This window comes from Indicator indicator, chromosome 17 (genome assembly GCF_027791375.1).
Source record: "Indicator indicator isolate 239-I01 chromosome 17, UM_Iind_1.1, whole genome shotgun sequence".
NCBI lineage: Eukaryota > Metazoa > Chordata > Aves > Piciformes > Indicatoridae > Indicator > Indicator indicator.
In genome coordinates this window covers 17,476,768-17,490,299 of record NC_072026.1, presented here as the reverse complement: position 1 = coordinate 17,490,299, position 13,532 = coordinate 17,476,768, and the positions used below count along the sequence as shown (strand labels likewise).

General features: G+C 48.1%; 1 protein-coding gene across 1 annotated transcript; it reads right to left on the bottom strand.

Moving 5' to 3' along the window:
- Window positions 1–7,490: 7,490 nt before the first annotated feature.
- RPS4X (ribosomal protein S4 X-linked) lies at window positions 7,491–12,757 on the bottom strand. Its single transcript, XM_054388881.1, has 7 exons — window positions 12,725–12,757; window positions 12,424–12,501; window positions 12,043–12,223; window positions 11,512–11,609; window positions 10,280–10,451; window positions 8,307–8,464; window positions 7,491–7,639 (listed from the first exon to the last, which is right to left on the bottom strand). The coding sequence occupies exons 1-7, from the start codon at window positions 12,725–12,727 to the stop codon at window positions 7,538–7,540; spliced, it is 792 nt and encodes a 263-aa protein (XP_054244856.1). The 5' UTR covers window positions 12,728–12,757; the 3' UTR covers window positions 7,491–7,537.
- Between the last annotated feature and the right edge of the window lie 775 nt (window positions 12,758–13,532).

The window sequence follows — 13,532 nt, the reverse complement described above, 5'->3', positions numbered from 1 at the left end:
ACCTATACCAGATCACATTGGAATGCATTCAGACAGGTATGGAATATCTCCAGAGACAGAGACTCCACAACCCACCCTTGTAGGCTTGGGGTTGTTTGGTTGTGTCATAGATTCATAGAATCGGTTGGGTTGTAAGGAACCTCAAAGATCATCTAGTTCCAACCCCCAGCCTCCAACCATGAGCAGAGACACCTTCCACTAGGCCAGGTTTCTCAAGGCTTCACCCAACCTGGCCTTGAACACCTCCAAGGAGCAGGTATCCACAGCCTCCCTGGAAAACTGTTTTGTTGATGTTTTTAATCGCTAGTATTACTTAAATAAATATCTCGTCTTTGGACTAAAAACCTTGTGGAAGTGAGTGCAGGAAGGAGAATTAAATAGAAGTGTTGAATTTTTTGCTTCACAACCAGCATCCATCACTGACTCTTACTGCAGCAGATCACAAAAACAATCAGAAAGTTCATTTCATGTATGACATCCAGCAGACTTATACTGCTAAGTACTTCTTCAGTCTAAGAAGAGATTAAAAATATAAATATCAATATAATAAAACCTCTTTCTTTGGGAGAGAATTCATTGCACAAAGCAGATGAAAGTAGTGCTTTAACATCTCATTAGCATTCTCCCTGTTCATGTTAAGTCTGAATATCTAAAATCATTACTTTTAATGCCTTTTGCTTTTTATTCCTTTCTATTTTACTGTTACTTTATTACTGCCACTTTATTACTATTATTCATTTTCCCCTTTTTTTATTATTTATAATTACAGAAGAACAGTTTTCTGATTTTTAAGGAAGTCAGATTTTCTGTTGCTCTCTGAATATAGCCAGCCAGATCTAGAAAATTAGAGGGGGATGAAGAAATAGGCGATTAAAGCAACAAATAAATGCTACAGGTTTTTTAACTTGGATCAAAGCCAAGATGCCAGTGGATGTATTCATCCTTGACTGAGCAAGCTGCAAGAGGAGAGCCCATGCTGAGAACAGTGGTATACACAGAACAAGCAATGCTGCAGAAACACAGCTAATTAGAATTCCTGCAGGCTTTATCAACAGGTCTGCAAAAGACAATAATTAAGAGTTGACTGTGAAAACATGTCACTTTGATGTGTTTCAGATGAGACAAAGTAGCTTAAAATTGCCCAGTTGAATGTGATCACTTAAGATCTTTTTTGTGTGTGTGCAGTTGTATCCATAATGCATCTGCTGCTACAGTGGTTTTTTTTTTTTTTTTTTGCAGTTACTGTCAAGCTAGCACTAATTTAATTTCTCAGTAAACTGTACAATAGATGCATTCCTGCAGGCCAGTACTAAAATAGAGCTAGTTTGGTGGAAAAAAATACTTTATCTTTGTAGAGCAAAAATGTGTATTTACCTGGAGGTATGTTTCAAGGCAGGAAAATAGTCGTCTGCAGTAGATTTGCATAAAGACTGCTTGGTATTTGTCTGGCAAACATTCTGGGAAGATGTAGTTAATTGAGTCAGCTACTTTGAAATGAAGTTGGTAGTGATGGGCAAAGTCTAATAACAGCTGAAGATTTCGTCTTGGAGGGAGGAAATTGATGGTTAAGCTTGACAATTCCACCTGTAAATTATCGTGTGGAGAAGAAAGATGGAAAAAACGCACCAGCTGACAGGTTGATGTGCCAGGGCCTTTATTAAAATCTTGCTTTACAGGTAAGAATGGGGATCTGCTCAAAACTGCAAAGCATTTTTTTTAAAAGTTCTGCCACATTTTAAATGTTTGCAGCAAGATAGCATAGGGAGGCTCTCATTTGGTGATTTTGCAGCCGGCTAAATGGAGTTGATAGAACATGCACACGTTAGCTGTGCTCATATTAGTCTCCTGATTAAGAAAAATAAGGCAGCTTAATTTGTTAATAAAATAAATGAAAAAGGATTTAAAAGATTACCTTATCTCCAGGCTGTTACAGAAATATATGCACGTGATTAGGTTTATGGATGTGAATGCAGGCATGGAGAAAAGGAAGTAACTGTGAAGGAATATTGCTCGCAACACAGCGTGTTTTCATCTGATACGTGTGAGAACCCTCTGGATTTTGTTATTACTTCTGGTAGTTTTTGCTGTACTTTAGAGGAAGCAGGCCTAATTAGAAAAGATATTGAGAAAAACCTCCTCTCAGGGAATCTTTCAGTCTTCAGACTATCCTATCAGTCTTTCAGGAGGCGTTATTATGCTCTCACCCTGATAGCTGATGTAAGGAAGCAGCTGTACGGCTCCTGCCCCTCCTCTGGAGCCGCAGTGCCATCTGCTGGGGCCAGCCCAGGAGAACCCTCCCCATGCCGGCTGCTCCACTCCTGCTTTAACAGAACCTTAAGAAAATTAGCAATTATTTTTGCAGTGAGGTTTTTCACAGTGCATGTGTAGACTGTTTCTCCATACAGCTTATCTACAGAAAGAGTATCAATGCCACCATCAGAGGGTACGTAAATAAACACAACACCTCCAGACCTTTATAAATACTTGCATTTTTCTCCCTTGGGTAAAACTCAGCTGTACCTGGTTTTATATTTAGTCATAAACTACAGCACAATGAATTATTACATTGCACTTCTCCCTGCTGTTTTGTTTGGTTTTTTCCCCAGTGATATAAAATTCACCCAAAATTTAAAAAAAAAAATTATCTTGAGCTAAAGGGAATTAAATCCCAATATGACTTTGTATTAAGTCAAGTTTGAGGTGTATCTAGCAGTTTATCTTTAAATGATGACTTCTTCCACATGCACTGGAAGCAGCAGGTGTTCACAGCAGCTTCTGTATGGACTTCCGTAGAAGCTGGCCTGAAAATATTGGGGAAAATAATCTCCAGTGTTGTGGCCTTATCAGTGAAGAAAAATTAATTGCAGCAACAAATTGACCTTTTTTGTGTTGTGTTGGTGTATATTTTGTTTCTGTTACTCTGCTGATAAATTAGTGTATGGGGGTAGGTGAGCTGCTACTTCTTTTTTTTTTTTTTTTTTTGGGGTGGGGTGGAGAGGGGTGGGGAGCAGTCATTTATCTTTGGTCTCCTAATTTTATAAAGGCATAGTTCCAAAGAAAGTTTAACTTAATAGCTGCATGTCATGTTCCAGGAAAACATGACTGATGGTTTTTACTTGCAAGTAAATGGCAAAACATCAGTTAACTTCCTTTGCACAAGTGCATGTTTAAAAAAAAAAAAAAAGAGGTGGACTGCTTGGAATTGATGCCCCTGTATGATTTCCTGCTGCATTCTTTTCCCTAGGCAGTTACATAAAATCAAGAGGAACAGCATGGAATAAATCTGCAACATGTGGTGGTGTGTGAGAGAACTATTATAGCACACAGCAACCATCAGGTAATGAAACAAGTTGCCAGCTTCTTTTTGGTTTCTTGAATGCTACCTCTACAAAAGGATGAAGGGAAATCATAGTATTGATGGGGTTGCAGACTCTTTGGTGTCTATTCCAGTCACCCTCTCAATGCAAAGTCATGACTGAATTGAAACTGGCTAGTAGGCTTTGGGCTTCTCAGAGTGGACTGAGGAACTCTGTTTCCTATATCTAGACAGTCTTTGCTGCTTCCATTTTAGGAAGAAGGGAAGTTTGGAGCTGGAGTGTGGGGGGTTTTGTTGGGGTGGGGGTGGTGTTTGTGTGGGTTTGGTGAACAGTTTTTTTGTTGGTGTGTTGTTTTGGGGTTTTTTGGGGGGGGGGGTTGTTTTGTTTTGTTCTGTTGTTTGGTTTGGGTTTGGGGGGGGTTTGGTTTGGGGTTTTTTTGAGTAATTTGATGGCTGTAACTGGATTTCTACACACTGTACGTTAAGTTCTTAAACAGCTTACGTTCAGGATACCGAACTGTTAGTTTGGGTTTGTCTGGGGGGTTGTGTAGTGGAATTCTTTTGTTGTTTGGGAAGGTTTCGTTTGGTTGGTTGTTGGTGTGTTGGTTGGTTGCTTCGTTGGGAGGCGATTTTTTTGGTGTTTATTTTTTTAAATTTACCCTATTTGGATTTTCGTTTCGACCAACCCAAGGTTGCTCTGTTTTGAGGTGTGTGCGCCATCTGCTGGCCAGTGATTGCCGCATGCAGTCTCTACCATTTCGTCTGCATAGAACTTCCTTTTTCAGCAGCCGAATTTCAAACATCAGAATGGAGCTTAGTCAGTTCCAAACTGTAAGTGTAAGTGGAACACTGGGCTTTTAAGTCAGTTGAAAGCTCTTCCTGAAACTACTAGCTTTTACTTCTCCCCATCTGTCAACGAAAGCCCAAGCCCACAGCCATCCAAAGCAGCTTGAATGAATCAGGATACCAGATCCTAGAATCACCTTTTTTTTTAAAAAAAAAAAAAATAGATGCTTGAAAGGCCGCTAAAAACCCTAGCATCCTGAGCAAGAAATCTTACTTGGTAAAGCCACATCTGCTCAGAAAGACTTCAGATACAATGTTTAAGCAGCCTAAGCTACCACGGGTTGAACCTAATTATTCTGAGCCTAGAAACTGGGGAGGAGGAAGTGGAGCTGAAGCACCACAGCTCGCTCAGAGCAGTCTAATTCCAAGAAATTTCTCCGATTCTATGTAACAGGGCGGAGCCACTCACCGTACTTTGCACACGCCGCTGCAGAACTGCAGTACCGACAGGTAAACACCGGGCGGCAGCACTGAGCACGAACGGCACGGCGATCCCGGACATGCGACGCTCTAGAGCTACGCTCTGTGCGTGCGCTGTTCCCCAGGCAGGGCCGTGTGAGGCTGCTCACCGACAGGATGGACCCTGTACCATGCTACTTACCACCAGCATGCCAAGCCAACACAGATGGCACAGGGACAAAGAAGTACACTGGTAATGTATTCCAGCTCCTCAGCAGATGATCACAGAGCATGGGAAGTGCCACCCTCACTGTGCAGCAGCACCTCTGCTCCTTATGACCAGCAGCACTTGGTAGGTGGGATGAGCCGTCTGCTGCCACTGTATGGGGTAAGCAGCTCAGCTCCTTTGCCTGCTGCTTTCACTTCATTTCAACACTCTTGCTTTATTTCACATCCTCCGAAGATCTCCTGGCCTACAACCTATTTTCAGCTAGCAACACAGCATAAATACCGTGCAGGTAGAAATCCAGTTGTCAGCCTTGCTCCGGTGTCAAAGGTTTCTGTAAGTTGAACCCCAGTTGTTTTGGCCATTATCAAGACTACAAGGCAACAGCTGCACCAGGATCTGGGCAATCAAGATACCAGGCAAATCGCTGTGCCCAGTGCTACACAACTGCCTCTGACCAAGACCACCCCCTGCTGAAATGGAGAATGGTTTCCTTTTGAAGAACCACTGGCAGTGCAGCAAGGACCTCAGCTTTCCCTGCACCCATCAGGGCTAGTCCAGAGGAGGCGTTTCCACTGCAGAAATATATTTCCCTATCTGGCTCCAGTGCAGAGAGCAGTCGCTGGCCTTTCCAGGGTTCTGAGATTTGTTACACTGCCATTGTTTCAGAAAATTCTAATTGGAAGTTAATCCAAGAGCAATATACACTCACAGAGAAAAGCCGAAATACTGTGGACCCATGATACTCAGCAAGAACTTAACCTTGGCTGGTTTGTAGCCAGAGAGAACCTGTATGAACTGGCTTCCTCAACCTTGGTTGGAAGACACGTTCTCCTCTAATAAAGTTTAATGGTAACAAATCTGGGAAAATATATTATTTTTCATTACCCATTTCCATGAGAGAAAAAAAAAAAACCCTACCTGAAAGACTTCAGGCAGTAAAACCATACTATGAATCAGGGACTGCATCTTACCTCTGGAAGAGCTCATGCTCTTTGGAGACTTCCTCCTATATAATGCTGCAGATCACCTTTATGTTCCATGAAACCAAATCTCCTTCCCTCCAGGTGTTGTACTAAGTGAAGATGGCTTAGCAGTAGCCTTGGTAGAGTTAGGTAATGGTTGGAGTCGATCAGAATAATCCACAGCAGTCAACTCACATGGAGTGAGTTCCTCTTCCTCAACCTCCCACTATTTCACCCCAAATTGGGGTTTTTGCTTTTCCGTAATATCTTTTTCCAGGGTATTTTTGTTGTTCTGTCCACACCCATGACCCACTGCACCTACAGCCCTTCACCTGCCCTGCTGAGGCTCTCACTACTGCACCTTCCAGAGCAGAAAGACACTCAGCCTGTGGACACAGACATACTTAATACAGCGATAGTGAGTGGGACAGAGGACCAGAAAAAGACAGACAAGGGAGAAAACTGAGTAGCAGAGTGAGAAATAAAAGGTCAGAGAAATCAAGAACAGGGAATGAGGGGGAAAAAGAAGAAAGAAGCAAGGGGCTAGAGGCCAGAGACAGCAAAAAAGCCAGGGATCGGAACAGAGGAGAGAAAGGGAGAAAAGGAGAGCTGCCTGGACAGGGACCTATAGCAAAAAGCAGCAGCAAGACAGAAAAAAGGGGGAGAGGAAGCAGGACATGGGAAGAGTAAGAAGACAAATGGGGCAGGGAACTGGGCCAGAGGTGGAGAAAGAAGCACTGGGAGAGAAGGAAAAGAGAAAAAGAAAACAGGAAAAAGGATGGGAAACAGAGACTGGGGAGAAGGACAAAGAGCAGGATATATTGTGAAAGACATGGACAAGGAGAAATACAATGATAGAGGAAAAAGGGACAGGAAGGGAGGACAAAGTAAAAGATGGGAAAAAAATAGACAGGAGTATGACATATGGAAGGGGAAAGCGTTGGATGGACAGCAGGAGAAATAGATGGAGAAAGAGGAAAAAAAAAAGCACTGGGCTACAGGACAGAGACACTGAAAACAAAAGGAAAAAAACTGAGGGGGAAGGCAAGGACAGAGAAACACAGTGAGGGATGGGGAACAGGACAGAGACCGAGCAAGGAATGGCCAGGAGGCAGAACAAAGGGATAGAAGAGATAAAAAAAGAGGATGCAGGAATTACAGACACAGGCACCATGACAGAACAGGAAAAAAAAAAAAAGGGAGAGCAAAAGCCAGCATTGGAGGAAAAAACACCAACTGTGATGGGCAGTGGGAGAGAGATGGATAAAGAAAAAAATATTAAAGAAGAGAATGAAAAGAGCAGCAGCACATGGGGGACCTCCCCAGTAAGCAGCCACCACAGCTGGGCTCAAGTACCAAACCCTCTCCACCATCCACCCCTGCACTTGTCACAGAGCCTCCTCTCTGCTCAGTCCCACAGCTGGGGAACATCCCCAAGAGCCTCAGGCCTGTCTGGCACCACTGTCCCCAGGGAGAACCCAGCTGGCTTCTCCCACTCCCCTACTCCTCTAAGCATGTCCCTGGGATGCCACCAGCTTCCTGGGGACACATCAGCCTAGAGGTTCTCCCAGCACTACACTCCTCCCAGCCTTTCTGGAAGGTGGTTCTGGCAGCTGCTCAGGTTGCCAGGAGTCTCCCCAGATCAGCAGAACCTACCCGAGAGCGGAGTGTGGCTTCACAGCGCAGCTCACCCCAGCCCTGGGACTCTCCCCAGCCATTCACACAGCCATTTGGTAAACGGTTTAATTAACACACTGCCAGGAGCACTGCCAGCCTGAGCTGGAGTTAGCCGCTGCTCTGCTTGGCCGCCAGTCTCTTGTCTCTCTCCTCAGCAATCGTCAGGCGGATGCCCTTTCCACGGGGCAGGGAGATCCATGCCTTGTTGCCCTGCAGCAAAGAAAAAGCCACTTCACATCAGGAAACCCAGAGAGGGGCAGAACTCTCCCTCTCAGAAAGGGAAAAGCAGCACTCCCAGAAAGGGATAAGCAGCAGAAGTCAGCCTCTGCCCATGCCAGGCCATGCACACATGGCTGTGGCATTGGCCCAGCTGAAGTCCCTTACAAAAGGGCCAAGTCCACATCTGTCTCTTTCAGTCATGGCCATGAAAAATGCACTTCAACCAAACTGAGCCACCACCCCTTTCCAACCTGGGCAGAAAAGGCCCTTGGGGATGGCAACACAGCAGAGGCATTGTGGGGGAAGGCACTCTCACAGCAGCTGCCCAGGTCCCAACAAATTCTGAGCACTGCTCAGCTCCCAGCTCTTAGGTTACAAAAAAACAAACAAACACAAAAAACCCCAAACACCACCATGGGGCTGCTTCTTGAAAACATCCCTGTTCCTTTACTTAGGGATGCTTCCCCTTCCCAGAACCATGAGCTTAAAGTGGACAGAACCATAAGAAGAGTCACAACTAGTGTGAGCACTGGAGTTTCACTGGGTGGGAAGGCAGGTGGCTACAAAAAGACACCAACACCCCTTTCCTTCAGCCAGCAGCCCCCAATAACAGGGGAGAACCCACCCACCTCATGCCCATCCATCCAGGCTTACTTACTTTGCCAATAACAAAGATGTTGGAAAGCCTGGTGGCAAAGCTGTTGCCATTGGCATCCTTCACGTGAACCACATCAAATGACCCAGGGTGTCTCTCCCGGTTGGTGATCACACCAATACGGCCCAAGTTGGCACCACCTGTCACCATGCACAGGTTTCCTGGGGGAGGAAGGAAGATGGGTGTGAAAAAAAAAAAACTGGCATGGTGTGCTATGGTGAAGCCCTTCCAACTTGGAGTCTTTGAGGAGCACCGCTGGAGAAAAGCAGGGGCACAGTTCACGTTGGCCCAACCACCACAGCACCTAGAGACATATCCCACAGAAACCCTGGCACACACAGAATCACAGGTTGGAAAGGGACCCTCAGAGGTCATCTTGTCCAGCACCCTTCCACTCAGCTGGGACTCTCCAACTGCATCAGGTTGCTCAGGGCCTCATCAAGCTTGACCTTGAACGTCTCCAGGGATGGGGTCTCAAACACATCCCTGGGCAATCTGTTCCAGTATTTCACCACCACTGTGAAAAACTTCCCCCTTGCATCCAACCTAAATCTACTCTGCTCCAGTTTCAAACCACTGCCCCTCATCCTATCACCACAGGCCCCTCTAAACAGTCCCTCCCCGGCCTTCCTGTAGGCCAGCCCCCTTCAGATACTGGATGGCTGCTCTAAGATCTCCCTGGAGCCTTCTCTTTTCCAGGCTGAACAGCCCATCTCTCAGCCTCTCCTTGTAGGAGAAGTGCTCCAGCCCTCTGACCATCTTCATGGCCCTCCTCTTGACCTGCTCCAGCAGGTCCATGTCCTTCCTCTATTGAGGGCTCCAGAGCTGGACACAGTACACCAGATGAGGTCTCACCAGAGCAGGATGGCAGAAATCACCTCTCTCAAACAGATGGCCACATTTCTTTTGATGCAGCCCAGGATGCCATTGGGCTTCTGGGCTGCAAATGCACACTGCTGACTCATGTCCAACTCCTCATCCACCAGCAGCCCCAAGGATGACATCCTGTCCTTGTCTTGATCAATCACACCACTCAGCTTGGTATCATCTGCAAACCTGCTGAAGGTGCACTCTATCTTGCTGTCTGTACCCCTGATGAAGATACTGAACTGCACCAGTCCCAATACAGACCCTGGAGGGACACCACTCATCACCCTGTCTCCATCTGGACATTAAGCCATTGACCACTGCCCTTTGTATGCAATCATGCAACCAATTCCTTATCCACTGAACAGTCCACCCACCAAATTCACACCTCTCCCGTTTACAGAGAAGAATGTTGTTGGGGACTGTGTCAAAGGCTTTACAGAAGCCCAGACAGATGACATCCATTGGTCTTTCCTTGTCCATTAAGGTAGCCACACCAATGTAGAAAGCAAATTGGTTGGTCAGACAGGACTTGCCCTTGGTGAAGCCATGCTGGCCTTCTTGAATCACCTCCCTGTACTTTAACAGAGCTTCTAGGAGCTCTATTCCATGATCTTCCCAAGCACAGAGGCAAGGACAAAGCAGCCAAACAGCTCTCTGGTCACAAGGTACAGACCAAGTGTTCCCTGACACCTTCTCAGTTGCATCAGCACCAAGGAGGCATTCCCATGTCATTTGTCATTGTACTGCTCTTGGCTCTGCAACTGAAATTTTCTCCCACAGTGAAGAGCACCTCCCTGTGGCTGCCCAGAGCTTTCTGCTCACAGCTCCACGAGAGCCAGGCTCAAGCAACCTCTCCACTAGTTAGCTGCCTCTACCTGGTGCCTCATTGCTCTCACAGTCCTCAAAGTTCCTATGCCAAATGACTCCCAATGCCAGCAGAAAAATCTCTGCTGCAGCTCCAGGCAGAGATGCCCGAAACAAACAGCTCCTTTCCCAAGGCTGCCACCACTGCCTCTCTAAAGCAAAGACATCTGGCATCTGTATTTAACTTCCACAGTGCTCTCCAGTGGGCAAAAGCAGCGTTTTACATGAGAAGCAAGACCTACCTGTGTCAAACTTTATGAAATCTGTGATCTTGCCCGTCTCCAGGTCAATCTGGACTGTATCGTTCACCTTGATGAGGGGATCTGGGTAGCGGATGGTGCGGGCATCATGGGTGACCAGATGAGGGATTCCTTTGGTCCCCACGAAGATCTTCCTCACCTTGCACAGCTTGTACTGTAAACAAACCCCAATACATCTGGAACGGTGAGCAGCACCACGTACCAAGGCACCCTTGCCCCCAGAGCTGCCAGCCACAGCAGGCCCCAGACCCCCAAGCGAAATACGCAGACACTCCAGGGCTCACAACAGGAGCTCAGGCAGTGACCTCCCAGATTACTGCCCCAGCAACACCTCTCATAGGGCTGCCATGCACCTATGCTACAGCCCCACTGGAACACACCTGTGCTTTTGGAACAGCTGCCCACCCAGGGCTCCTCATAAACACTAGCTGAACTTTCCCAGCCATTTTGCTCCAAAGCCCATAGTCACACAGCAGAGGCAGCAGCATCTGACTTAAGACAGATCTGTATTCCTCCTTTAGTGTATCTTGGTTTCCCCTGCTTTCACCCTTGACTCCTTCACAGCCACTTTGGGACTCATGGGTCAAATTAAGTGATAGACAGAAGTAAAAACTGAGAAGCCTCCTAGGCACACCATATCCAACTACAGCACAGCCAGCTCTTCCCTCAGCATCCCTATGTGCCTGCACAGCCTGTCCTTAGGAAGGACATTGCAAAGGAGGGTGCAGACTTGCAGCTTAACAACACCAACATGCTCAGGCTAAGGAAACATGTCCGAAGAGTTGCTTCCAAGAGCCAGACAGCAATTCTGTAAAACACTTCCATAATAAATCCAGGAAGGAGTTCAAGGCTTTTGGACCACAGGTACTACCATGTTTCTGACCACAGCCCTATGCTAAGGCTCACCACATACAGCAAGACCATACCCATCCCCAGGCTCCCTGTTAAGATAACCCAACCCATGCCAACATGGTCAACACAAGCACCAGACAATGCACCTACAGTAATCTAGGAGCTGCTTTGATGCCACCAAAAGATTGCCCCCTGCCAAAGGTGTCATACCCCAACCCCAAAGGCCCTGAGCTTCTGAAGGGTGGCACGGATTTAGGTCTCAGGGAAGAGACACAACAGCTCCGACTCAGGAGTTACCAAAGAAATACTGTCCCAACCAAACCCAGCTGAGCCCATGCTTACCCCAAGCTGAAGCCCCTCACCTTGGCCTCCTCAGCTGTGATGCGGTGAACAGCAAAGCGGCCCTTGGTATCGTACACCAAGCGGAAATGCTCGCCTGTCTTCTCAATGCTGATGACATCTGAGTTCAGAGTAGGAAAGAACAGAGAGGCTGTTATCAGCTATAGTACCCAACACTAACTCAGCACAAAGCTCACGTTTAAAAAAGAACTAGGGACTGCTGAACAACACTTCAGGTGTGAATGATGAGGTACCTCCCCTTGACCACAGGCTCACACCTTTAACTGTGACACACTGCAAATGGGCAAAACCTGCTGAAGGTTGAAGCCTGCACAGCAGTTTACAATTATGCAAGGAGAGAATTACAGGCTGCAGATATCTGGCTTTAGGATTCACAGCAATACATAACTCTAAACTAAGTAACAAGTACTTATCTTTTCTTCAACTACACCAGGAAAACATCTTTTCTTCCCAATCATGCTAGCCTCACAAAACATTCCTCCAGCACTGCAGCAGAACTGCCTGAGAAACCAGCACCAGCCTTCCTCACTCACCCATGAAGCCCGCGGGGTAGGTGATGTCTGTGCGGACTTTGCCATCTATCTTGATGAATCTCTGCATGCAAATCTTCTTGACCTCATCTCCTGTCAGGGCATACTTCAGCCTGTTTCGCAGGAAGATGATGAGCGGAAGGCACTCCCTCAGTTTGTGAGGGCCTGTCGATGGACGGGGTGCCTGCAAACAGAAGCTTTCTAAAGTATCCTCAAGACCAAGAGCTCCACCAGCTGTCCCCAGGAGAAGAACGTTACACACCCGAACACCTGCTGGTGAGGCTGCGAAGCTGCCTGGGCCTGCAGAGCGGGGAAGGCTGCTGCTCCGGGCAGTCCGGACCCAGACTCACCCCATCCCCACCTCCGTCCCCGTCCCGCACTCACAAAGACGCCGGTCAGCTTGTCCAGCATCCAGTGTTTGGGCGCAGCCACGCGCTTCAGGTGCTTCTTGGGGCCGCGAGCCTACAGAGCGGAAGAGGATATGTTAGGGGCCGCCGCCAGGCCCGGCCCGGCCCGGCCCGGCCCCCCAGCCGGCCCTCCTCGGCCCCCTCGAGCTCTCCGTTCCCCTCGGCCCTGGCAAAGGGCTTCCTCCTGCGGCCCTCGACGCAGCGGGAGCGGCCGCACACCGCGGCGAGTGGTGGATGGCAGCGGATGGCGGAGATGAGCGGCCATCCCACGTACTCACCATGGCTGCGCTCTGCCAGGAAAGGACCGCAGTTTCCGGGCCGCCTGTGATATACGCGAGCGAGGCGGCCGCGCCGCGGTGAGCCCCCTGCTGGCTCGGAGGTCCAGCGCCGCCCGGTGCCAAGGCAAGGAGGGGTGCGCATGCCCCTCCCACCCGCGGTGCCACACTGACGTGCTGCCCACGGGATGGGGTGGGTGCGTGTGCGTCGGTCTGGGCAGCTTCCACCAGCGAGGTGGGGTGCCCCGGCTCCTCCCTGCCGCAAGCGGCCTCGCCTAGAGCACCCCACTTCCAGCAACTGTGCGCGTTTGACACTTCGGGGGGTTTCCTGTTACTTGTTTTCCAAGGTCTGTTCCTGAAGCAGCTCCTGTGTGTGCCTGGGGCAGGGACAGAGCATGTAGGATTCCAAGGTGGGTGGGCAGAGGGGGCAGCCAGCCAGCTTCTCTGCTCCCTCATATCTCATTTTTCTCCTGGCTGAACGACCTACAGGGCTGACATCTTCTGTGGGCACCAAGAGAGCCTTCGCTGTGCCAGTGGCAGTGCCAGCTTCCTTTCAGCAGCCACGAAACAAGGCCAATCCTACCCTGTCCTAAAACAGCAGGAGCCAGAGGGACAAGGGGGGAAACACAGAGGGGGTCAGCAATCACTCTAGGGGACATAGGAGCCAGGGGACACAGACATGAGTCCAGCTGAGCTCCTTCCACACTGGATTTCCTGTTGTTTAGATCAGTTGTGGAAAACAAGAGATCAAATCAAAGCCAGGCCAGGCTGCGTGTCCTTTCATCTTGCTATTTATTCCAGTGTAATCTAA

Bases quoted from the DNA above. Each gene is read 5' to 3' on its own strand.
- RPS4X (XM_054388881.1), bottom strand. The intron at 11,610-12,042 runs GTGAGTGAGGAA...CTCTGAACTCAG, and splicing joins CTACCCCGCGGGCTTCATGG to ATGTCATCAGCATTGAGAAG. The intron at 8,465-10,279 runs GTAGGTCTTGCT...TTCCTCCCCCAG, and splicing joins TTTCATAAAGTTTGACACAG to GAAACCTGTGCATGGTGACA.